Source organism: Lolium rigidum, chromosome 3 (assembly GCF_022539505.1).
Source record: "Lolium rigidum isolate FL_2022 chromosome 3, APGP_CSIRO_Lrig_0.1, whole genome shotgun sequence".
Classification (NCBI taxonomy): Eukaryota; Viridiplantae; Streptophyta; class Magnoliopsida; order Poales; family Poaceae; genus Lolium; species Lolium rigidum.
The window spans coordinates 260,167,140-260,195,061 of record NC_061510.1 but is presented as its reverse complement, the minus strand read 5'-3'; the positions used below and the strand labels follow the sequence as shown (position 1 = coordinate 260,195,061).

General features: G+C 42.9%; 1 protein-coding gene across 1 annotated transcript; it reads right to left on the bottom strand.

The window, feature by feature from the left end:
- Positions 1 to 679: 679 nt before the first annotated feature.
- On the bottom strand, positions 680 to 27,796 carry LOC124696433. Its single transcript, XM_047229166.1, has 2 exons — positions 27,713 to 27,796; positions 680 to 1,348 (listed from the first exon to the last, which is right to left on the bottom strand). The coding sequence occupies exons 1-2, from the start codon at positions 27,794 to 27,796 to the stop codon at positions 680 to 682; spliced, it is 753 nt and encodes a 250-aa protein (XP_047085122.1).
- Positions 27,797 to 27,922: the final 126 nt, after the last annotated feature.

Here is a 27,922-nt window from a genome sequence, read left to right as displayed (position 1 = left end):
TTGACAGCTGATGGAAATGCAAGATGATATGTATTAGTGGGACGTGGGAGTACATATTCTTAAGGAAGTGGCTGATAGGCAAAAGCTGTCCGCGTAGAGGCAGTGGCGCCACAGCAAGCAGCCCAGATTGCAATCCAAATGGTCGTCACCCGATAGATTGCCTGGTTCCTAAGCGACGGATGTTGAGATGAATTCTGAGTTTCTGACTAGGGAGCAACTTTGAATAATCATTGAAGTTCAGCACTTACAAAAATTACTCATACTTACTCAATACAAATGATATTATCCAAGTAACTTCAACATTTAATAGATTATATATACAATAAAATCTGATTGTTTTTCTCATTTCCATTAGGGCATATTTCTAACGATCATAGTCCTATCCCATATTCTCATTCCCTAGTAATTACAATTTACATTATATAAAAATAGCAATGCAATCTTTCTAATTAATCACAACATGACTACCACATATATACAGAATATATATACATTCAGAACACCTAGGTATCCAGATCCCTAGTGGCTATGAGGAAATTGATTGGCCCAGATAATTTGGTGAAAATGTATTTAGCTATGAGTGGCGGTCGAGATCGAGTGGATTTCCTCCTCGACCCTCTTGGCTTGGAGCCAGATATCCAACTGATTCAGTCGGCGCCACTGCAAACCATATATAAACTCACCAACTAATGCTCCTGAGATCAATCGATCTGGGGAAGTGGTTCCCTCTCCCTGCACTCATTGGGTGACATCGACATGGATGCTGAGCTGGCCAATGGCGGTGTGGATTGGCAGCATATGCTCTTCCAAGTGGAAAATGAGATCGCCCGCCAATAGGAATGGCGGTATCTTCATGTACAGGAGCTATTGCTGGTGGTGTTGTTGTTGCATGGAGGCTTACCTTCATGATCACGAGAGGCGAGCCAATTGGCACCGCAACTACTGATCGCGCCAGCGGGATGACGGAGCCAGAAGAGGAGGGGGCGAGCTCCACCATCTCATCGGTTCCACGGTCGAAGAGAACCACGTTATCCTCGTCTCGGAACTGTGGGATGTGCGCGAAGATTTTGCCATAGACGTGGGTGGTGGTGGTAGCAGTAAGGTTGACATGAACGGTGGCCTCCACGGCGTTGCTTAACATCGCGCACGTCACAACGATGTTGCCACTGTCTGTGGTGATGCTAGATTCAACCATGGAATCGGTGTCATCGACGTCACACTCCCAGAGCGTGGTTCCGTCGACATCGTCAGATTCGTCGGAGCTGGGGAGATCGACTTTCACGGCGAAGCTCCCGCCATCGGCTGAGATGGCCCTGTGTGGTCCGGTGAGTACCAAATCTGTAAAATCCTGCATATAAATCATGCCGATAAGTGAGTGCAATTCTTTGCCTTTATGGCTTGCTAGTTTAAAACATACGTTCAAATGACCGGGATACTAATAGGAATACCCCTTGAGTGAACCCTTGAATATTTTTTCAAAACTTGTAAAGGTTGAATGTAATATACTAATATGCCAACATCCATATCCATAGCAGCAAGAAATAAAGCACACATGCATGGAACATACCTCAGGGTTGCTGATGCGAGCACGCCCTCGTCCTTGATCGTTTTCGTAGACGATCTGGCCGCATGTTCCGTCGAAGACGGCGATGGTGGAGAAACGGTTCGCACCCCCGCGTCGCCTCCTCCTGGCGACCGGGGGGACGAAACCCTAGCCCGCCGCCGCCGCCTCCCCCAGCCACACCTCTCCACCTCGTCGTCCCCGGAGACACCGTGTAATATCCCAGGTAATGGGGTTACAAAAATAGAGAAAACAGATGTGTGCATTGCATTCATGCATAGAAAATCTGGGGAATTTTCGCGCTTTAAAGTAAAACAGATCACGATGAATCGAAGTTTCACTTGACCTTGGTGGAATTGAAGTAGCTCATAGTCAAGCGCTATAAACCTCAATGTGACTTTGATAAAACCTTGTTTTGGGTAGAGATGATTTGATCTAAAGGGGTTAGATCAAATGGAACTAATAATCAACAAAACAACACTTTACTCACTGATCAATTGTTTGATCTTATAAAAGATCATAATATTGAATTCCTTGCCATAACATATGAACATCCATTTAATTGGAAATCAAGTAACAATAATTGAAGAAACTATTCTTCACTTATCTTTTCCATGTCTTAAACTAATCCATGATCTAACCATGAACCTCATAGTATTCATTTTACTTCATTCTTGGAAACATGACAAGGAGATCAACTCTAGAAATATATATTCTTCTCTATTCCAAATATTTAAGAATCAAACCTAGAGAGGTGAGAGTTCTATTATAATTATTAGACAAGCATTAACAAACCTTGAGTTAAACCCTGGATATACATCCAAGTATTCAAATCATCATCTTTAAGAGCAACCCTAGGATGTTAATCAAAACAATCCCTAGAGAGAGAAACCAATTATGTTAAACATAGATTTTGATGATCACATCAATCTCTATGGAGCCTAACCTCAGGTTAGTATTAAAGTCCTTCCCAAATGAGAGAGAACTATCCATATGTCCCGATGATTAAATCATCATTGTTTAAGAAGAACCCTAACGAATATCTCAGACATTCTCCTGGGATATAATCAATTGAGACAACCATGACCATGTCCACCTAAGGAATTATAAGAGAAGTACTATACCTTAGTTGATCAAGACAATACTTGATCATGGAAGTGAGAAACCTATTTAATGAGAGATACATTAGGAATCCAAACATTGATCATTATAAATTGAGTGATGATCATAAACCCTAAGAACTTTAGGTGAAGATGTTGACGTCAGAAACCCACTGGCGGGCAGAGACGGGCAACACCGTAGAGCCGGGAACAACTAGGGCTGCGGCTGGCCCTAGTCCCTCTGAGCGACGGCCCGCAAAGCCTCCTGGTCGCACGCACCGATGTTTATCACAAGGGCGTGCCACCTGACCTATACCGGTCGGGAAGGTGTGGATGATGCCTCGCTTAGTTTTCTGCAGGGCACACACGTAAACGTTAAATACGAGCCTCGATCGGCTCTCGGGTTATCTCGTGAATCGGCTCAAAGAGCCGATCCACCCATGATTCGGACGGGGTGTCCGAATATATGGTGGTCCCGCTTGATCAAGGTAAAGCTAATGAGATCTACGACGATGTGGGGTTTTCACCGCATAATCGGATCGTCCTACTCCAGGTTGGGCCTCGCGGCCACGCACGGTGATCGTAAGCCGATCCTAAACAAGGCCTAAAAACCAACACGAGGTTGATCCTCGGAACATCCTGCTTAGCGCCAACGAACGACACCCTACGTGCCGATGGATCCTCCCCTCCTTTGTAAGGCCTAACTATTGCAGATATTAAACTAATCCTTGTAGAACAAGGAGCAATCGTAACGGATCAGATCTACCAAACTATGACCAAGCGGGGTGCCGCCCCTACACCTAAGATAGGCGTAGGGGCGGCTAGACATGCAAGGGTTGCACTACGAAAGCATGTAACATGAAGAACAATGCTAACCCTAACATGTCTAAGATAACTACGTTGCTCGCCATCAAAAAGGCTTCGATACGAGCAACGCATGAACAACGTAGGCGAGCTTGTGCTTGCCTAGATCGCAAGATGCGATCTAGGCAGCATGACGCTTACCGGTAGAAACCCTCGAGACGAAGGAGTTGGCGATGCGCCGAGATTTGTTTGTGGTTGAACGTTGGTTGTTGTTTATTCCATAAACCCTAGATACATATTTATAGTCCAGGGGACTTTCTAATGTGGGCGTGCACCAAACCGTGCACGAGTAAGATTCTAACTTCTAAACTAAGATGCGATCTAATATGTTACAGATACATGGGCAATTAAGCCCAACTTGGTAAAAGGCCGATTCACGTATTTCTCCTATATATATATATTCTTCACGTCCATCTTGATCGCGGCCCACCTCTGACTCGGTCAAATTCTGGTGATAACACATGCCCCCTGGTTTTGGAAATGACATTTCCAAAAGCATGATATTCCTCTCCCATCGGGTCATGTCGTGGCAGAGCCGTTGCAGTATCCTTCATCATGATGCCCTGCTTTCTCAACTTCTCCGCGTGACCTGGCAGTTTTATTTTTTTAGGCACCACTTCCTCGGAAACTGCTGTGGCATTGAATTTCCACTATATCCCCTTTTATTTAACCGCTATGAACAGTTCTGCCCTGCATCTTCTTCGCATTAGCAGTCCAAAAGCCCTCCTGCGCCACCATGTCTTCTTCCTCCTCTGCTCCATCGGATCCTTCCAGCCAGTCCTCCACGTCCCGTGAGCCGACGCCGGAGTACAACCCGGCGGAGGTCCATGCGGCCAACACCCGTCGCGCCATTGCGGCCGGGGAGGAGTCGGACCATGACTTCTCCATCCGGTCCGAGGACGATCGGTCCTCGACGGACGGGGAGAGCGACCTCCGCTTCCTCGCCGACGGGGAATCGGAGGAGGAGAGCGATGACGATCGCTTCTCCCGGGATGACTTCACCTCCTCCGAGGGGGTGGAGGAGGAGGAAGAGGAGGAGGAGGAGGACGACGACGGCCCCTCCGACGAGCCGCCGGCCAAGCGGTTCCGCCCCCGGCCGGGCAACCTTAGCGACTTCGACGGCGATGAGGACGACGCCGATGAAGAAGACGAGGACAACGAGGGCCCGGTCGGCGGCCATTGGAGCGACGACGAGCCCGCCGGGAGCAGCGCCGACAGCGGCGACGACGGCGACGACGAGGGCAGTGACGGCCCGTAGATAGGACCTCTAGCATAGGGCCAGTAGTAGTAGATGGGGCAATGTATCCCCTAGTATTTCCTTCTGAGAGTAATCAGCTTTTTGATGTAAGAAATCCCGCCTATTAATGAAGAACTTTTCCCCAATTCGATTTTGCTGATTTCTTTGAGCTTAATTTAGCCGATTCGTCCCCTTTGCCAATGCGTAATGAGCCGATAGCAACGCATCGGTCCTTCGACATTTACCCTTCCATTCTTCAACTGATGATTCTCTTTCCGGTAGATACTGTGGGACTTCCAAGAGAGCCCCTAAATTTCTCCCACCAGTTTCAGCGATCCTTCTTAGCGAGCGCTCGTCATTTTGTGAAGAAGGTTGCAACGGATATCAGCCGATGGTACCCCAATCGGTTCCTCAATAGAGCATCTACCAGGCCTGTTGCCCCCCGAGTCTCAGCTAAAGCAAAACAGAGACAAGGATACGCAGATTAGCTGTATGGACCTGGGCTTGATCGTGTGTGAGGGAGCTTCTTATGCAGAGCCAGCCGATTTGAACATAAATCGGCTTCCCAAAGCAGAGAGCCTTCAAGGTGAGCTGCCCCCCGAGCCTTCTTCGGTTCTTGCCGGCCGGATCGGCTCCTTTCCTTTGGTGGATCTGATGCGATCCATCCTTGACCTGATCCGCACGTCCAGGCTGCTCCCGGCATTGTTCTTGAAGAGAGGATCTAAGCCCTTAGACTACTCCATTGAGGAGCTCTTTCATTAGTGCTCCATTGACCCTCTGATCGTAACAGTTATTCCTCTTGAGTCCTCTTGAGTCGATGGCCATGCATCGGCTTTTATATCCTTAAGTCGATGTCTGCTGCATCGGCTGTGCTCGAAATTTTTTCGATTTTTTGAATTTTCAGAATTTTACGGCCGACTAATGCATCGGCCCACATATTCCAATACCCATCACCAAAAGATGAGACGCTTCCATTACATATCCTCGTGTTCTATCTACTCAGGTGCCCCCGAGCCGATTCTGTCAAGAGAATTGATGGTATCGGCTCGTTGGATAACATGTTGAACCCGAGCGAGAATGGTGGGTGAGGATAATTTTGGCCGATTGCTGGAATCGGCCTCCACGTTGCTTGCTCGGTGAAGGTTTTGTAAGTTCCCTTCATAAATTTTTGGGGCCGATCACAAGGATCAGCCTCGCCATGTTTGCTCCTTGACGTGCTCTTGCTACTCGTTCAGGCCGGTAGACAGAACCAGCCCAATCTCTGATTTTATCATGTTGGTGCGCTCGCTGTCGTCCACCTTGGATGTATCGTGTAACCGTGGAGTACTGAGCTTCGCCGGAAGAACGAGTACCATGTTTGTGCCAGCCGATGTTTCACCATCGGCTTTCCTTTGTTTGGGGCGCCACTCCATTTTTCGTGGACGTCCCTCTTCATCCAGGGTTCGCTGAACCTTCGCAGCCAGATCAGGCCTTGCCTTCCTCAATGTATGCAAGTATAACCTCTCGGCTTCTTCCGGGCCGCGCAATCGTTGAACCCTGCGTTTCGGGAACGGCTGAGTCCGTCGGGCACCACCTTGGCCGGTGGTACCTGTCTTCTTCTTCTCCCTCGTCTTCGAATCTTCGAGATCTTCCAACCGAGGGGACTCAGCTCGTTTGCTCGTGGCGGGAGAGGTCCCAAGCGCTCGAACACGGACACGTTGGCTGCCTCCTTCTTTTTCGGTTGCATTCGGGCAATTGCCGATTGTTGGCAATCGGCTCATTCCCGAATCCCAGCAGGTGCTCGAAGAAGGGACAATCCCGGTGCTCGTCCTCGTCGTCTTTCTCCCTTGCCTTTCCCTTGGCGCAACGCTCGTGCTCCTCCTCATCGCGATTATGCCGACGATGTCTTCTAGCCGGACGATCTCTTTCATCATCATCGCCGGACCGTCGGCGTTGGTCGTACCGACTCACATACTTGTTGAGGAGGTGATCGGAGAGAGGTCGTTGATATCTTATGTTCTTCACTTCTCCCTCCGTTACGTAGCGCTTGCCGTCTTGGCGGAGCCGATCGCGTGGAGCGGCTCCTCTCGTATCTTTGCTATGAGAGCTGCTGCCCTCATCTCCATCCTTGCCGCCGTGGTGTCCAAGATCTACCATGTTGATATTGCACAGGAAACCCGGCTGGCACCCTGCATGGCAAGCATATTCCACCATGTTCACGGCGGGGAAGGGGTGTGTGTCGACCTTCATGGCGTACTGGTTGAAAATCAGACGCCCGTTCTCTATCGCCGCTTGGATGTGCTGACGCCACACCCTGCAGTCGTTGGTGGCATGGGAGAGCGAGTTATGCCATTTGCGGTATGGCTTTCCATTCAGCTCTTGCGCCGTGGGGAACTTGAGACCTTCAGGTATCTTCAACTGCTTTTCCTTGAGTAGGAGGTCGAAGATTTGCTCGGTCTTGGTCACGTCAAAATCAAATCCCCGGGCGGGCCCGGTGGCTTTACCCATTTGCGGGACACGGGGTTCCTCCCCGAGTCCACTCAGCCATCGCTACTTCTTGGTCTCCCGCAGGAACTTCGTCTTCCTCTCGCATCAACCAGGGCTATCGCACGCTTGAACTTGTCTTGGTACGAGTCCGGGTGGCGCTGTTCATATGCTGAAAGTTTCGAACCATGTGCGCCGGCGAGGGATAATCTCGCTTGGGAGGCCATGTCCTTGAGCTGTGTTGCAAGGCCTCGCTATCGCCAACTCGATCGCTTCCTTTTCAGTTATACGAACCGAAAAGCATCGGTTCCTAAGATTCCCGAAGCGCCGGATGTATTCTCGTCACGGTTCTCCGCGCTTCGACGTAGTTGTGCTAGATCGGCAATGCTAGACTCGGAAGCTTCGAATGGTACTGTTCATGGAACTCGCTCTTCCAACTCGCTTCCAAGTTTGGATGGAGTTCGGTGGTAGCGATGTGTACCACCCGAAAGCCGATCCCGTGAGGGACTCGTGAGAAGAACCTCACGCGCAACTCATCCGACGCTGAGATCGTGCCCAGCTGTGCCAAATATCGGCTCACATGCTCGATGGAGCTGGACCCGTCTGATCCACTGAACTTTGTGAAGTCCGGGAGCCGATATTTGGGTGGCAGCGGGATCAGTTCGTAGCTGTTGGGGTACGGCTTGGTGTAGCCGAACGCTTTCCTTTTCGGCATCATACCGAACTGATCTTTCGGAATTGTACAAATCTGATCCGCCGTGATGGCCGAAGGTGTCGAACCCCGAAGATTCGCCGGGGTGGCATACTTAACCAGCCATGCTTGCTTTTCCGGTTCTAAGCCAACCTGCAGGAGCCGGGCTTTGGAGGTTCGTCGGGGTGGCGTACTTAGCCAGCCACGATTGCTTCTCGAGATCGGCTCCCGACGTTCCTCCCGCCGTTCCGCAGGCCGCTGATATTGCAGCCTCGGTTCGAGAGTGCCCGGGCGTTGCGGTCCTGGTACGTATGCGCACGCGTATCCGTGCGGGACCTCCTTAGGTGGCTCGTGCAGGAATTGGTAGTCACTAGGATCACCACCGACCTTGTAGACGACGTATGCCGATGAATTCGGCAGTTCCGGTGCTACCCATGCGAACGGCCGGGGCCGGAGCGGCATCTCTCCTTTGAAAGTCCCCGAGCCGGTCCCGACGGGGAGTACCGGTGACTCATGATTTCCTGGACGACGCGCGCAGCGACACGCTCCAAGGTGTTCACCAGGCTCTCGGAGTGGCGGTGCAGCGAATGAGCCACCATGTAGTTGATCTCCTCGCCGCAGCCGACTCGGTGCGTTCTTCTCGACGGGGCGGACAGGTCCACTCCATCGAGCGCGCCTTCGGGTGTGAAACCCTTCCACCCGACGCCATGGGAGCGGGTTCGGTGGAAGGAGCCGATGAGTTCGGCTTCGAGGGTTGCCTTGATCTCGTCATGCTTCTTCTTGAGCTCATCAGGCAGATCCGCATATGTGACCGGAGTATCTTCCGCCATCTCGGATGTAGATGGCGATGTCGTGGATGTCGTCGGCAGTCCCACCGGGCGTGCCAGAATGTGTTGACGTCAGAAACCCACTGGCGGGCAGAGACGGGCAACACCGTAGAGCCGGGAACAACTAGGGCTGCGGCTGGCCCTAGTCCCTCTGAGCGACGGCCCGCAAAGCCTCCTGGTCGCACGCACCGATGTTTATCACAGGGCGTGCCACTCGACCTATACCTGGTCGAGAAGGTGTGGATGATGCCTCGCTTAGTTTCCTGCAGGGCACACACGTAAACGTTAAATACGAGCCTCGATCGGCTCTCGGGTTATCCCGTGAATCGGCTCAAAGAGCCGATCCACCCATGATTCGGACGGGGTGTCCGAATATATGGTGGTCCTGCTGATCAAGGTAAAGCTAATGAGATCTACGACGATGTGGGGTTTTCACCGCATAATCGGATCGTCCTACTCCAGGTTGGGCCTCGCGGCCACGCACGGTGATCGTAAGCCGATCCTAAACAAGGCCTAAAAACCAACACGAGGTTGATCCTCGAACATCCCGCTTAGGGCCAACGAACGACACCCTACGTGCCGCTGGATCCTCCCCCTTTGTAAGGCCTAACTATTGCGAGATATTAAACTAATCCTTGTAGAACAAGGAGCAATCGTAACGGATCAGATCTACCAAACTATGACCAAGCGGGTGCCGCCCCTACACCTAAGATAGGCGTAGGGCGGCTAGACATGCAAGGGTTGCACTACGAAAGCATGTAACATGAAGAACAATGCTAACCCTAACATGTCTAAGATAACTACGTTGCTCGCCATCAAAAAGGCTTCAGCACGAGCAACGCATGAACAACGTAGGCAAGCTTGTGCTGCCTAGATCGCAAGATGCGATCTAGGCAGCATGACGCTTACCGGTAGAAACCCTCGAGACGAAGGAGTTGGCGATGCGCCGAGATTTGTTTGTGGTTGAACGTTGGTTGTTGTTTATTCCATAAACCCTAGATACATATTTATAGTCCAGGGACTTTCTAATGTGGGCGTGCACCAAACCGTGCACGAGTAAGATTCTAACTTCTAAACTAAGATGCGATCTAATATGTTACGTATACACGGGCAATTAAGCCCAACTTGGTAAAAGGCCGATTCACGTATTTCTCCTATATATATATATTCTTCACGTCCATCTTGATCGCGGCCCACCTCTGACTCGGTCAAATTCTGGTGATAACAGAAGATATTAAGAACAAGATGCTCATGCTTAATCCCTGATCATGCTCTTGAGATATGTGAGGATAAGTTAAAACCTAATAGTATAAGTAGATATCATTCACCACATGAGATTATAGGGAGATCACTAGTAAGCAATCCTAGGCTTATATCTTATCTTTAACTTGTGAACCACATGGTGATAATAAGTAGACTCCTACCATATCTATATTTCATAAATTAAAGAACTCAAGAAAACCTTAGAGTTAAACCCTATACTTCATATGTGAGAAACCATACATCCATATGACCAAAGTTAACTATAAAAAAGAACTATAACCACTATAGTTACTTTAATGATTAATTGAGGATAGAATAGAAATCTACTGGTATAAGATAAAACCAATTCTCAAGTCCTTAGTAATCAAAAGGAGAACAGAAAGAATTAAGCAAGTAATCAAAAGGAGATGTCTCGTCCAGTTGATCAGAACCTATAATAGAATCCATTTTTAGATATCAAATAGCCATAGTTGGTATAATAACCACAGCTGGTATCAGTTGATATTACAAATAGTCCATGATTTAATTAGTTGTAACAAAAGTTTGTGAACAAATAAAAATCTTGTCAGCCAAATAGCTAGATCTATAAACATTTAGTCAAAGAATTCACATTGGATGTCCACAATTGGGTGGATACACCACAAACATTCTTCGCGAGACCTTAGAATAAGTACAAACCATAAGCTAGACCCAGACCAATATTCTAATCATAAGCTCAATAGTTGGAAGAAAAGGAGTCGAAGAACATAAGTAAACTCTAAGGGGTAGAGTAAAGATTGAGCTCGGATGTACAATGACTCAATACTTTAAGCTAGATAGAAACGAAGGTCCGAACCGAGAGGAAGTTCGATCTTATTTTCAAAAGATTATCAAACACTACTCGTCGAAGGATGTCGGACCGTAAGCCGAGGTTCATACCTCGAGGAAGTAAGAAGTGGACTGTAACTTGAGAAAGTGAGTAATATTTACTCAGAAGTATGATAGCCCAAGTAAATTAAGGCTAAGGAAGTTGGATGAAGGATTGTAGGAGACCAAATACAGCTCAAGAAGGCCAAAGACTGAAGTAGATTGACCATACCGGAACTAAAGTCTAATTGAAATATTCCTTTCATGTAACCTAAAGAATCCAAAATAGTTATAAGCGAGCAACTATAAATCATGATTGGATGAACTAAATGAGTCTAATCCATTCTTAGGGAAATAAATCATCATGATCATTTCCATGTTAAGTACCTTACTTAGTACCATTATTGCAGTTTTGGTGGTAAGGGAAAACAAAGACCTATTTTTACAAATAGGAGAATGTTATCCAAATAGTCCCCAATTAAGACTGCCAGGACAAGAAGAAGTCCCAATCATTGAATCTTCAATGAGAAAGGAAACAAGCTTATAGAGTTGAAAGAAATCAAATAATTAAAGTTAGAAGCCATGGTTCAGAGACAAGTATTATTAGATCCCAGGAAGAACATCATAGAACTGGAGTAAGAACTAATGTTCAGAGACAAACCATAATGGATTCCAGGAAGAATCTGGACAAGGGATATATTCAATTATATCCAGTGAGATCACCACGGAGTTCGACAAAAGAAGTAGTCTGCACCAGTCAAATCCACACTCCGAAACGTTAGAGAGATCAAACTTCGAGGACGAAGTTTAGTTTAAGGGGTAGAGACTGTAATATCCCGTGTAATGGGGTTACAAAAATAGAGCAAACAGATGTGTGCATTGCATTCATGCATAGAAAATCTGGGAATTTTCGCGCTTTAAAGTAAAACAGATCACGAAGAATCGAAGTTTCACTTGACCTTGGTGGAATTGAAGTAGCTCATCAAGTCAAGCGCTATAAACCTCAATGTGACTTTGATAAAACCTTGTTTTGGGTAGAGATGATTTGATCTAAAGGGGTTAGATCAAATGGATCTAATAATCAACAAAACAACACTTTACTCACTGGATCAATTGTTTGATCTTATAAAAGATCATAATATTGAATTCCTTGCCATAACATATGAACATCCATTTAATTGGAAATCAAGTAACAATAATTGGAGAAACTATTCTTCACTTATCTTTTCCATGTCTTAAACTAATCCATGATCTAACCATGAACCTCATAGTATTCATTTTACTTCATTCTTGGAAACATGACAAGGAGATCAACTCTAGAAATATATATTCTTCTCTATTCCAAATATTTAAGAATCAAACCTAGAGAGGTGAGAGTTCTATTATAATTATTAGACAAGCATTAACAAACCTTGAGTTAAACCCTGGATATACATCCAAGTATTCAAATCATCATCTTTAAGAGCAACCCTAGGATGTTAATCAAAACAATCCCTAGAGAGAGAAACCAATTATGTTAAACATAGATTTTGATGATCACATCAATCTCTATGGAGCCTAACCTCAGGTTAGTATTAAAGTCCTTCCCAAATGAGAGAGAACTATCCATATGTCCTGATGATTAAATCATCATTGTTTAAGAAGAACCCTAACGGAATATCTCAGACATTCTCCTGGGATATAATCCATTGAGACAACCATGACCATGTCCACCTAAGGAATTATAAGAGAAGTACTATACCTTAGTTGATCAAGACAATACTTGATCATGGAAGTGAGAAACCTATTTAACGAGAGATACATTAGGAATCCAAACATTGATCATTATAAATTGAGTGATGATCATAAACCCTAAGAACTTTAGGTGAAGATATTAAGAACAAGATGCTCATGCTTAATCCCTGATCATGCTCTTGAGATATGTGAGGATAAGTTAAAACCTAATAGTATAAGTAGATATCATTCACCACATGAGATTATAGGGAGATCACTAGTAAGCAATCCTAGGCTTATATCTTATCTTTAACTTGTGAACCACATGGTGATAATAAGTAGACTCCTACCATATCTATATTTCATAAATTAAAGAACTCAAGAAAACCTTAGAGTTAAACCCTATACTTCATATGTGAGAAACCATACATCCATATGACCAAAGTTAACTATAAAAAGAACTATAACCACTATAGTTACTTTAATGATTAATTGAGGATAGAATAGAAATCTACTGGTATAAGATAAAACCAATTCTCAAGTCCTTAGTAATCAAAAGGAGAACAGAAAGAATTAAGCAAGTAATCATATTACCTTGGTTAGGGGGAATTAAGCCCTAGCACATGCAATATGGTGTCATCTCATCTCACAACCTAGAATTAAACCTCAACCCTAGTTTATGTATCAATATGGTAATCATAATACAAACCAGGCCATAGATGAGATTCAAACCAATTTCAATTAGGTGAATCCCATTAGAACCTTAGAAATTGCTCACAAACTATATCTTAGGTTTCAATTATGAACCTAAGATTAACCTTGTGCTATAATTTATAATTAAACCCATGTGTGGTTATCAACCACTTATCATTATAACCAAGACCAAACCATGATGAGAGTAATATCTACTTTAGGCATTTCAAGGTGTATTAAAATATAATACTAGTGTTAACCTTGAAATAGGGTTATAATGAATCTTACAAGACCCTAATAAAGTAGTGCTTACATAAACTTATGTGCAAGTGGACAACACTCCCAAATAAGAAACCAAGACCTCATAATAATCTTTAAAATGCTTTGGGAGGCAATTCTCCACTTTAAATGATTCAAAAAGGAGATATTGCAGGGAAGAAAAGGAATTGCAAAGAAACACACAAACTCATGACTAATTGAAAATTTCAATAAAGCTCACATATATTTAATAAATGTTCAGAATAACAAAACAATGTAGTGATTTTTGTTATTAAGTCCTAAATTGAAATATAAAGAAACATCTGCAAAGTAGGATTGAATTCAAATTTGAATTCAACAAATGGAATTGAAAATAGAAAATAAGAAAAAAGAAAAGAAAAAAATAAGAGAGAGGAGGCTTACCAGACTTGGCCGTATCAGCCCACCGAGTAGCTCAACAAGTCTCAACCCATCACAGCCCAACACCACGGCCCAAGGCCAGCCCAGTACCTCTTCGTTAAAAAAATCTCGAGGACGAGCTCGTCCTCATCCCCTTCTCCAGCATGGTCGACACGGCGAAGCCGTGCTCGGCTTCGATGCGATGCTGGCGGCCTCTCCTTCCTCGGCAGCGTGACGAGGAGAATTCTGCCGCCGTATAAAAGCCCAGAGAAGCACAGCAGCTCGGGATTTCTTCCTCCCCTCCATTTTTCCCCCCATACCGAAACCCTACCCGCTCCGGCACCGACCATCGCCGTCGATTGGGAAGGTCTCAAGCAACGCCGTGAAGCCCTGAAGCTCCGCCTCGTCTCCAGCAACCACCTCGTCGACGCGCGCATGCTGGGAAGTCTCGAGGTCGTCGAATCGCGACATCAAGTCCGCGCCGGTGACCACCGCACGTCGACGATCACCGTCGACATAGACCTCCCTCGCCTCGCCGACCTCACCAATGCGCTCTCCGGTGAGCTCACGAACCTCCCAGTACCCCCGCTTCACTTGGTTACGCCTTGCATCGCCGCCGCGTCGCACGTCAGCAAGCACCCCCGCTCGGCCTCGCCGGCGAACACGCTCCGGTGACCATACCGGAGCGGCGCCGCCACCAGTTGGCTCAACGTCGCATGCTGGATCGTATGAGCGTAGTCACCTGTCATCTCGCGCCTCAAAACGCCGGCGATCCTCGCCACTGCCCGCCGGCCACCGTGCCCGCTGCCACGCCATCAATTTTGACTTGGTCAAACACTCGTGGCAGCTGACGTGGACGTAGCCCCACCAGTCAGTGACTGTGTGGGTAAACTACCCGTGTAGCTTTAGTCATTTTCTGTTTTAATTTCAAAATTCATAATTGCCGCAACTTCAAATGAATTTAGAAAATTCAATTTAAGTCAGAAAAATATAAATGAGATATCAAAATTCTTAGAAAAGAAAACTCTATCCAATAAAAATACAATATGAAAATTTTATTTTTAATAAAAATTCAATTATTTAATACTTATTAAATGAGCCTTTTCTTTAATTTTAAATTAAATTAAAATTCAACAAATTGGAAAACCTTCTAAAATAAATAAAAACCAGTAAGAAAAATAAAGAATACATTAAAGTTATTTTTCTTTATTTGTTATTTTGTTAAATCTTTGTTAGTGGAAATTTAAACCCTAATAAATAATTACCTTAATTATTAATTGTTTAAAAATAATAAAATGCCAAATTCAATATTATTTTTATCTCCAAGTTATTAATAACTTCAACTTTAAAAATGAAGTTATTAATCATAGAATTAAATGGTTAATAACAAACCCTAAATTCCACATGGAATGATTTTATAACCCTATCATTTCATGTGACTCCTAAAACCCTAAATTAATTAGGAACCCTAGTTCCATTATTACATGTGAACCCTAATTTGCTTCTAACCTAAACCCAAGGTTAGAACTGGTGATCATAGTACTTTATTTCAAGTCATAGAGCCATCATCAGCAACTAAAGGACATACCTATGTTCTCATAAAATGTAGAAGACCTATCACTAATATATGGGCATCCCATGTGTTCACCTCATCAAACTTAGATGATCAAACATGAACACCTAAGTCTAAACCCTAGTTCCTATCATCAAAAATATCAACCTTACTCAAACCTATATGGAATCCCACCATTGTGATGAACTCCAAAAGCAACCATGCTAATATTGACATCACATCCCATACACACTAAACCCTATTAGTGTGAGATAATTATTGAACATCTTATTTAGGAACCAACCAATCTTTACTTAGGAAATTCAATAGCAAACCTAAAAAACCCCAACCTAATTATTATACTTCTTATTATTTTAGAAGTATGTTCTTCAAAAGTTATTCTTTTGAAGAAAATAGAGTGTAACCTCAACCCTAATTGCAATACTTCTTATTACCTAAGAAGTATGTTCTTCAAAAGTTATTCTTTTGAAGAAAATAAAGAATCATCATCAAACCTACTTAACGGACCTATAAACCCTAACTAGCTACCCCCAGCAAGGTATACCAACCTTAATAACACCCATATGTAATTAAATTCCTAAGATACTCATGCTTCACTAATACCATACAAGTCCTTGGTGTTGATGAATTCAACTAGGTTGTGATCCATCTCATATTTACTCCAGAAACTACTTGAAACCAGAATAAACTATAGCAACCCACAAACCCAATTTCCATACTTATTCTTTATTAAAGAGCATGTTCTTCAAAAGTTATTGTTTTGAAGAATATAACAAGTAATCAATAACCATGCCATATAGTCCTAAAACTGACCACTATTCTTTACTTGTTAACATTATGCCAATGATCATTCTTTGTGCGCTCAATTGATTATTATGCTTTATTATCTACCTGTTTCTAATACCAAGTAAATCACACCTGAATAAGAACCTTGTATGTGAATCACTCTAAAAGTGCAAGACACCCTAAACCGATCATTACAACTCACTGATCCTAAATCATCGGGGTTACGTCACGCTTAGAGCGATTGCATCTCATTCTTATGCATTATTGCATCCTTGCCAATCTTTTAAACATCATCCTTACCGGACGATGATGCTATTTCAGAATTTGGAGTTATTACGCATCGAAGACCTTGTCTGCATAATCTTGCAGCCAAGAAAGGCAAGTTCATCACTTGCTCATGCCATTTGAGTATTTCTATCAAATTACTTGCAAAGTATTATGGTTATCACTATTGCATAAAAATCAAAACCACTATTTTCATAACTATGAATATGACTATGTGGTGGGCAATGGAACCATGGATTGTGTTGATATGGTGGAGGTTCCATTGCACGGGTTTATATCCATCTAGGATTAAACAACAAATGTCGCCGATGATTCTTGTGCCGTAATACCCGTGTTAACCATAAGATCCGGAGTGGGACGGAGTAGTCAAAAGTGTTTCCACCTCTCGTTCATCAACGGATGCGCTTACCGTAGCGGCTTGTGTCCGGCGGAACAACCGGAGGGTGGGGATCCCATTCTAATTCCCCACGGTAAAGCATTGCTTGCCGTAGCGAGTTGTGTCTTGCGGAACAACCGGAGGGTGGGGATCCCATTCTAATTCCCCACGGTAATGCGGTCTATGATGGGTTGCAGCTACCGGCGTAGGAGTGTATGGTAGAGCCCAACACCGTCGTCGTGGTCGGGGTCCACCCCGAAATTACGGGAATAATGGGACCGGCGTGGACCCAGGGTCGGGGCATGCAACAACGGGTGGGTGTTCGAGGTAGCGGAGGAACATGATTGGCTAGACCTTATACCGGGCCTCACACCAAAGGAAGTGTGGACAGGAATGTACACCTGGTTGGCACCAAGGTTAAGATCTCTTATGGGTAAAGCAACACACCTCTCGCGAGTGTAAAGAACCGTGACTCCGTCACTCCTCGTTCCGGGATATGGAACTGCGAACGCGGCCGGAAAGGAGCTCCATGAAGTTCTAGTAAACCGGTGAAGGTCGACGGACATAGTTCTTCCGAATAAAAGCAACCTTTTGAAGAAATGGTTATGAAAACTTGCATTGGTATTAGACTTTCCGGTCTAATGCTGTAGCTAGTGCATTAAACACCTCTTTCCTATAATGAACTTGTTGAGTACGCTCGTACTCATCCCACTCTTAAATCCCCGCTTAGATATGGAGGCATCGAAGGAGGATCTATAGTGCAACTCGAAGACCGAGGAGTCAACAACTACTTCACGAGACGAGTACCTCGTCGGAGGAGTCGGATACCACATCCAACAAGAAGAAAACCTAGTTTAGCCATAGAAGGGAACTAGCTTCCTAAACCTAGCTCCTATTTAGCTAGAGTCTATTCTTAGCCTCTCGTAGTTAGTGAAATACTCTACAAATAGAGTTCGTGATAAGACTAGACTACGAGTCGTTCTTCCGGAGTTTATTTGCAGTTTCACCTCATTGTAAAATAGGAGGCTGTGATGATCTTATGTAACGAGTCGATGTTGTAATTCTATAGACATGCCTTGGACCCGCATATGTTTCGTTGTACCACTCGAGCGATATAATACCCGTGGAACTCGTGTTTCATTGGTGTTATATCAGACTTGCATACTACACCATGCGGTGGTATGCCGGGTCACCACAGTTGGTATCGTAGCAAATGCTTTGACCTTAGGATTAAAACCCTTTAAAGGAGACCTATAGGATTGGTAGTGTCTATAGGAAGTTGTCCTAGGTAAACCAAATCTTTTTATGACTTGAGATGGATATTCACTTGAGAATAATCCTGACACACTTAAGTCAACATTTTTTCCCTAAGTTAGTTAGCTAATCCTAAACATGTAGAACATCAATAAGTCTTTAAAATAATAGATGAGTTGATCGCAGTTGGTATACAATACATGGTAGTCCAAAGAGAGGATACAACCATAAGGAAGATGTCCTATTGGAAGATGTGTACCAACACATGTTATGATTAAGTAAGAGTTATCCAGACTGGTAATAGGAGTTATATCAATTGATGAAGATAATTAAGATATCCTAATAGAAGATGTAGACCAAGTTAAGAACTGAGTAAGTAAAACTATCTAGACATGTGAAACAATTGATAGTAAGTGATAACCATGAGTCATATGAGGTAGTATAGACCATGATGAGTCAATCATGTGAAATAAGGAAGAGTGATAGGAATAATATATGTCTACTTATATAGTAGAGATAGTAATCATATATGATTCACCTGAGAATCATTATATGATGAATTAGAACATCATAAATATTAGGAGGAGAATAATAAGAAACCAAATGTTAAAAGGTAATGCAAGAGTTATGATCCCAAACCATGGGAACTATGTCAAGCACATCATGACCATAATCTTATGATAAAACACTTGGAAGTATAGGAGTTATATCCTAATAAATATGTATTCAGAGTAGCCATGTTAGAATTAAATGTATCATAGGAAGTAGTCCTCAATAGCACGTATATATGGTATACTATGTTATTAGTACTTCCAAACAAATTTAGGTTAACCTTAACCCTCCCAGACCACTCTGTTTCAAGTTTATCTCATTGCAAATGTGCAATTAAGGCAAATGTTGAGACAAATAGTAGAATCCCATGTAATCGTGCTAAGTATCACGATATAAACCTATCTATGTGGTGTTATATACTACACATCAGAGCCTGATGTTTAGGGATGTATTACTCAACTAGTATATTCAGGCTTATGATGATGTGTATTATAAGCACAAAGCTGAATCTTCTTGGATTTTATTGAATTTTCATTGTTTGACTAGATCCATACATGAAGTTTGACTTTGATATGCAAATGCATGTTGCAATATCAAGTCCTTACTTGATGCTATAGATCTAGAGGGTAATGGTATTCGTGTGAGGAAGTGACGAATTCTGTATATTTTGAAGACAAGATGAAGGTTCATCAGATAAAGGAAACAAAGTTGTGGGAAGCAACCACAATATTTTGACGCAAGTACTCATCTAAAATCATGCTTAACCTCAACCGAGGAGTACTTTAGTACATGAGAAGCATGAAGGTAAGAAATATGGTGATTATGGTGAAGCTGAAGCAGATCCATAGCCAACATAGAAGAGCGAATGCATGGGAAATCACTTAGGATACTATAATCATAGTGTCAGCTAGTGGTTTTCTTGCAAAATAAACCCTGAATGAAGGAAGATGATATATGAAACCATAGCAGATATAAGAAGACCATAGTTGATATCAGAAGACCACAATTGGTATAGGATCAACACTACGAGATAGAGTGGAAGATGTCTCGTCCAGTTGATCAGAACCTATAATAGAATCCATTTTTAGATATCAAATAGCCATAGTTGGTATAATAACCACAGCTGGTATCAGTTGATATTACAAATAGTCCATGATTTAATTAGTTGTAACAAAAGTTTGTGAACAAATAAAAATCTTGTCAGCCAAATAGCTAGATCTATAAACATTTAGTCAAAGAATTCACATTGGATGTCCACAATTGGGTGGATACACCACAAACATTCTTCGCGAGACCTTAGAATAAGTACAAACCATAAGCTAGACCCAGACCAATATTCTAATCATAAGCTCAATAGTTGGAAGAAAAGGAGTCGAAGAACATAAGTAAACTCTAAGGGGTAGAGTAAAGATTGAGCTGGATGTACAATGACTCAATACTTTAAGCTAGATAGAAACAGAAGGTCTGAACTGAGAGGAAGTTCGATCTTATTTTCAAAAGATTATCAAACACTACTGTCAGAAGGATGTCAGACCAGAAGCCGAGGTTCATACCTCGAGGAAGTAAGAAGTGGACTGTAACTTGAGAAAGTGAGTAATATTTACTCAGAAGTATGATAGCCCAAGTAAATTAAGGCTAAGGAAGTTGGATGAAGGATTGTAGGAGACCAAATACAGCTCAAGAAGGCCAAAGACTGAAGTAGATTGACCATACCAGAACTAAAGTCTAATTGAAATATTCCTTTCATGTAACCTAAAGAATCCAAAATAGTTATAAGCAGCAACTATAAATCATGATTGGATGAACTAAATGAGTCTAATCCATTCTTAGGGAAATAAATCATCATGATCATTTCCATGTTAAGTACCTTACTTAGTACCATTATTGCAGTTTTGGTGGTAAGGGAAAACAAAGACCTATTTTTACAAATAGGAGAATGTTATCCAAATAGTCCCCAATTAAGACTCGCCAGGACAAGAAGAAGTCCCAATCATTGAATCTTCAATGAGAAAGGAAACAAGCTTATAGAGTTGAAAGAAATCAAATAATTAAAGTTAGAAGCCATGGTTCAGAGACAAGTATTATTAGATCCCAGGAAGAACATCATAGAACTGGAGTAAGAACTAATGTTCAGAGACAAACCATAATGGATTCCAGGAAGAATCTGGACAAGGGATATATTCAATTATATCCAGTGAGATCACCACGGAGTTCGACAAAAGAAGTAGTCTGCACCAGTCAAATCCACACTCCGAAACGTTAGAGAGATCAAACTTCGAGGACGAAGTTTAGTTTAAGGGGTAGAGACTGTAATATCCCAGGTAATGGGGTTACAAAAATAGAGCAAACAGATGTGTGCATTGCATTCATGCATAGAAAATCTGGGGAATTTTCGCGCTTTAAAGTAAAACAATCACAATGAATCGAAGTTTCACTTGACCTTGGTGGAATTGAAGTAGCTCATCAAGTCAAGCGCTATAAACCTCAATGTGACTTTGATAAAACCTTGTTTTGGGTAGAGATGATTTGATCTAAAGGGGTTAGATCAAATGGATCTAATAATCAACAAAACAACACTTTACTCACTGATCAATTGTTTGATCTTATAAAAGATCATAATATTGAATTCCTTGCCATAACATATGAACATCCATTTAATTGGAAATCAAGTAACAATAATTGGAGAAACTATTCTTCACTTATCTTTTCCATGTCTTAAACTAATCCATGATCTAACCATGAACCTCATAGTATTCATTTTACTTCATTCTTGGAAACATGACAAGGAGATCAACTCTAGAAATATATATTCTTCTCTATTCCAAATATTTAAGAATCAAACCTAGAGAGGTGAGAGTTCTATTATAATTATTAGACAAGCATTAACAAACCTTGAGTTAAACCCTGGATATACATCCAAGTATTCAAATCATCATCTTTAAGAGCAACCCTAGGATGTTAATCAAAACAATCCCTAGAGAGAGAAACCAATTATGTTAAACATAGATTTTGATGATCACATCAATCTCTATGGAGCCTAACCTCAGGTTAGTATTAAAGTCCTTCCCAAATGAGAGAGAACTATCCATGTGTCCTGATGATTAAATCATCATTGTTTAAGAAGAACCCTAACAGAATATCTCAGACATTCTCCTGGGATATAATCCATTGAGACAACCATGACCATGTCCACCTAAGGAATTATAAGAGAAGTACTATACCTTAGTTGATCAAGACAATACTTGATCATGGAAGTGAGAAACCTATTTAACGAGAGATACATTAGGAATCCAAACATTGATCATTATAAATTGAGTGATGATCATAAACCCTAAGAACTTTAGGTGAAGATATTAAGAACAAGATGCTCATGCTTAATCCCTGATCATGCTCTTGAGATATGTGAGGATAAGTTAAAACCTAATAGTATAAGTAGATATCATTCACCACATGAGATTATAGGGAGATCACTAGTAAGCAATCCTAGGCTTATATCTTATCTTTAACTTGTGAACCACATGGTGATAATAAGTAGACTCCTACCATATCTATATTTCATAAATTAAAGAACTCAAGAAAACCTTAGAGTTAAACCCTATACTTCATATGTGAGAAACCATACATCCATATGACCAAAGTTAACTATAAAAAAGAACTATAACCACTATAGTTACTTTAATGATTAATTGAGGATAGAATAGAAATCTACTGGTATAAGATAAAACCAATTCTCAAGTCCTTAGTAATCAAAAGGAGAACAGAAAGAATTAAGCAAGTAATCATATTACCTTGGTTAGGGGGAATTAAGCCCTAGCACATGCAATATGGTGTCATCTCATCTCACAACCTAGAATTAAACCTCAACCCTAGTTTATGTATCAATATGGTAATCATAATACAAACCAGGCCATAGATGAGATTCAAACCAATTTCAATTAGGTGAATCCCATTAGAACCTTAGAAATTGCTCACAAACTATATCTTAGGTTTCAATTATGAACCTAAGATTAACCTTGTGCTATAATTTATAATTAAACCCATGTGTGGTTATCAACCACTTATCATTATAACCAAGACCAAACCATGATGAGAGTAATATCTACTTTAGGCATTTCAAGGTGTATTAAAATATAATACTAGTGTTAACCTTGAAATAGGGTTATAATGAATCTTACAAGACCCTAATAAAGTAGTGCTTACATAAACTTATGTGCAAGTGGACAACACTCCCAAATAAGAAACCAAGACCTCATAATAATCTTTAAAATGCTTTGGGAGGCAATTCTCCACTTTAAATGATTCAAAAAGGAGATATTGCAGGGAAGAAAAGGAATTGCAAAGAAACACACAAACTCATGACTAATTGAAAATTTCAATAAAGCTCACATATATTTAATAAATGTTCAGAATAACAAAACAATGTAGTGATTTTTGTTATTAAGTCCTAAATTGAAATATAAAGAAACATCTGCAAAGTAGGATTGAATTCAAATTTGAATTCAACAAATGGAATTGAAAATAGAAAATAAGAAAAAAGAAAAGAAAAAAATAAGAGAGAGGAGGCTTACCAGACTTGGCCGTATCAGCCCACCAGTAGCCCAGCAAGTCTCAACCCATCACAGCCCAACACCACGGCCCAAGGCCAGCCCAGTACCTCTTCGTTAAAAAAATCTCGAGGACGAGCTCGTCCTCATCCCCTTCTCCAGCATGGTCGACACGGCGAAGCCGTGCTCGGCTTCGATGCGATGCTGGCGGCCTCTCCTTCCTCGGCAGCGTGACGAGGAGAATTCTGCCGCCGTATAAAGGCCCAGAGAAGCACAGCAGCTCGGGATTTCTTCCTCCCCTCCATTTTTTCCCCCATACCGAAACCCTACCCTCTCCGGCACCGACCATCGCCGTCGATTGGGAAGGTCTCAAGCAACGCCGTGAAGCCCTGAAGCTCCGCCTCGTCTCCAGCAACCACCTCGTCGACGCGCGCATGCTGGGAAGTCTCGAGGTCGTCGAATCGCGACATCAAGTCCGCGCCGGTGACCACCAGACGTCGACGATCACCGTCGACATAGACCTCCCCTCGCCTCGCCGACCTCACCAATGCGCTCCTGGTGAGCTCACGAACCTCCCAGTACCCCCGCTTCACTTGGTTACGCCTTGCATCGCATCCGCGTCGCACGTCAGCAAGCACCCCCGCTCGGCCTCGCCGGCGAACACGCTCCGGTGACCATACCGGAGCGGCGCCGCCACCAGTTGGCTCAATGTCGCATGCTGGATCGTATGAGCGTAGTCACCTGTCATCTCGCGCCTCAAAACGCCGGCGATCCTCGCCACTGCCCGTCGGCCACCGTGCCCGCTGCCACGCCATCAATTTTGACTTGGTCAAACACTCGTGGCATCTGACGTGGACGTAGCCCCACCAGTCAGTGACTGTGTGGGTAAACTACCCGTGTAGCTTTAGTCATTTTCTGTTTTAATTTCAAAATTCATAATTGCGGCAACTTCAAATGAATTTAGAAAATTCAATTTAAGTCAGAAAAATATAAATGAGATATCAAAATTCTTAGAAAAGAAAACTCTATCCAATAAAAATACAATATGAAATTTTTATTTTTAATAAAAATTCAATTATTTAATACTTATTAAATGAGCCTTTTCTTTAATTCTAAATTAAATTAAAATTCAATAAATTGGAAAACCTTCTAAAATAAATAAAAACCAGTAAGAAAAATAAAGAAAACATTAAAGTTATTTTTCTTTATTTGTTATTTTGTTAAATCTTTATTAGTGGAAATTTAAACCCTAATAAATAATTACCTTAATTATTAATTGTTTAAAAATAATAAAATGCCAAATTCAATATTATTTTTATCTCCAAGTTATTAACAACTTCAACTTTAAAAATGAAGTTATTAATCATAGAATTAAATGGTTAATAACAAACCCTAAATTCCACATGGAATGATTTTATAACCCTATCATTTCATGTGACTCCTAAAACCCTAAATTAATTAGGAACCCTAGTTCCATTATTACATGTGAACCCTAATTTGCTTCTAACCTAAACCCAAGGTTAGAACTGGTGATCATAGTACTTTATTTCAAGTCATAGAGCCATCATCGGCAACTAAAGGACATACCTATGTTCTCATAAAATGTAGAAGACCTATCACTAATATATGGGCATCCCATGTGTTCACCTCATCAAACTTAGATGATCAAACATGAACACCTAAGTCTAAACCCTAGTTCCTATCATCAAATATATCAACCTTACTCAAACCTATATGGAATCCCACCATTGTGATGAACTCCAAAAGCAACCATGCTAATATTGACATCACATCCCATACACACTAAACCCTATTAGTGTGAGATAATTATTGAACATCTTATTTAGGAACCAACCAATCTTTACTTAGGAAATTCAATAGCAAACCTAAACAACCCCAACCTAATTATTATACTTCTTATTATTTTAGAAGTATGTTCTTCAAAAGTTATTCTTTTGAAGAAAATAGAGTGTAACCTCAACCCTAATTGCAATACTTCTTATTACCTAAGAAGTATGTTCTTCAAAAGTTATTCTTTTGAAGAAAATAAAGAATCATCATCAAACCTACTTAACAGGACCTATAAACCCTAACTAGCTACCCCCAGCAAGGTATACCAACCTTAATAGCACCCATATGTAATTAAATTCCTAAGATACTCATGCTTCACTAATACCATACAAGTCCTTGGTGTTGATGAATTCAACTAGGTTGTGATCCATCTCATATTTACTCCGAAACTACTTGAAACCAGAATAAACTATAGCAACCCACAAACCCAATTTCCATACTTATTCTTTATTAAAGAGCATGTTCTTCAAAAGTTATTCTTTTGAAGAATATAACAAGTAATCAATAACCATGCCATATAGTCCTAAAACTGACCACTATTCTTTACTTGTTAACATTATGCCAATGATCATTCTTTGTGCGCTCAATTGATTATTATGCTTTATTATCTACCTGTTTCTAATACCAAGTAAATCACACCTGAATAAGAACCTTGTATGTGAATCACTCTAAAAGTGCAACACACCCTAAACCGATCATTACAACTCACTGATCCTAAATCATCGGGGTTAGGTCACGCTTAGAGCGATTGCATCTCATTCTTATGCATTTTTGCATCCTTGCCAATCTTTTAAACATCATCCTTACCGGACGATGATGCTATTTCAGAATTTGGAGTTATTACGCATCGAAGACCTTGTCTGCATAATCTTGCAGCCAAGAAAGGCAAGTTCATCACTTGCTCATGCCATTTGAGTATTTCTATCAAATTACTTGCAAAGTATTATGGTTATCACTATTGCATAAAAATCAAAACCACTATTTTCATAACTATGAATATGACTATGTGGTGGGCAATGGAACCATGGATTGTGTTGATATGGTGGAGGTTCCATTGCACGGGTTTATATCCATCTAGGATTAAACAACAAATGTCGCCGATGATTCTTGTGCCGTAATACCCGTGTTAACCATAAGATCCGGAGTGGGACGGAGTAGTCAAAAGTGTTTCCACCTCTCGTTCATCAACGGATGCGCTTACCGTAGCAGTTGTGTCTGGCGGAACAAACGGAGGGTGGGGATCCCATTCTAATTCCCCACGGTAAAGCATTGCTTGCCGTAGCAGTTGTGTCTTGCGGAACAACCGGAGGGTGGGGATCCCATTCTAATTCCCCACGGTAATGCGGTCTATGATGGGTTGCAGCTACCGGCGTAGGAGTGTATGGTAGAGCCCGAGCACCGTCGTCGTGGTCGGGGTCCACCCCGAAATTACGGGAATAATGGGACCGGCGTGGACCCGGGGTCGGGGCATGCAACAACGGGTGGGTGTTCGAGGTAGCGGAGGAACATGATTGGCTAGACCTTATACCGGGCCTCACACCAAAGGAAGTGTGGACGGGAATGTACACCTGGTTGGCACCAAGGTTAAGATCTCTTATGGGTAAAGCAACACACCTCTGCAGAGTGTAAAGAACCGTGACCTGTCACTCCTCGTTCGGGATATGGAGCTGCGAACGCGGCCGGAAAGGAGCTCCATGAAGTTCTAGTAAACCGGTGAAGGTCGACGGACATAGTTCTTCCGAATAAAAGCAACCTTTTGAAGAAATGGTTATGAAAACTTGCATTGGTATTAGACTTTCCGGTCTAATGTTGTAGCTAGTGCATTAAACACCTCTTTCCTATAATGAACTTGTTGAGTACGCTCGTACTCATCCCACTCTTAAATCCCCGCTTAGATATGGAGGCATCGAAGGAGGATCTATAGTGCAACTCGAAGACCGAGGAGTCAACAACTACTTCACGAGACAAGTACCTCGTCGGAGGAGTCGGATACCACATCCAACAAGAAGAAAACCTAGTTTAGCCATAGAAGGGAACTAGCTTCCTAAACCTAGCTCCTATTTAGCTAGAGTCTATTCTTAGCCTCCGTAGTTAGTGAAATACTCTACAAATAGAGTTCGTGATAAGACTAGACTACGAGTCGTTCTTCCGGAGTTTATTTGCGGTTTCACCTCATTGTAAAATAGGAGGCCGTGATGATCTTATGTAACGTAGTCGATGTTGTAATTCTATAGACATGCCTTGGACCCGCATATGTTTCTGTTGTACCACTCTGAGCGATATAATACCCGTGGAACTGTGTTTCATTGGTGTTATATCATACTTGCATACTACACCATGCAGTGGTATGCCGGGTCACCACACGCCGCCGGTCAAAGGCCGCGACGCCGGTGAAGGGGGCGGCGGGGATTTAAGCTCTCGGCTCCTGGCGCGGCGATCGGAGGAGGAACGCCGTGCGAGGCTTGCTGGTGCCGGCGCGGCCGGGCGGGAGACGACCCTGCTCCGATCTGCTCCTCCGGAGCGGCTGGGGCCAGGGTGTGGTTGACCGACGTCCGCTCTGGTGGGGGCTTGGGCACCTGAGGCGGCGGCCTCTGCGAGGGGAGGGCGGCGCGGGCCCTGGCGGCGGGGGGCGCCGGGCCGGTGCCGGAGACCGCCTCCATGGTCGCGTGGGTGGCGTGGAGGTGGCGGAGGGAGCTCACGGCGCGGTGGTCGCCCGTCGACCCCGCGTCGAATCTCGAAGTCGGCGGCCGGCGGCTGCGCAGTTCCCACCCCAAGGCCTTGGAGTC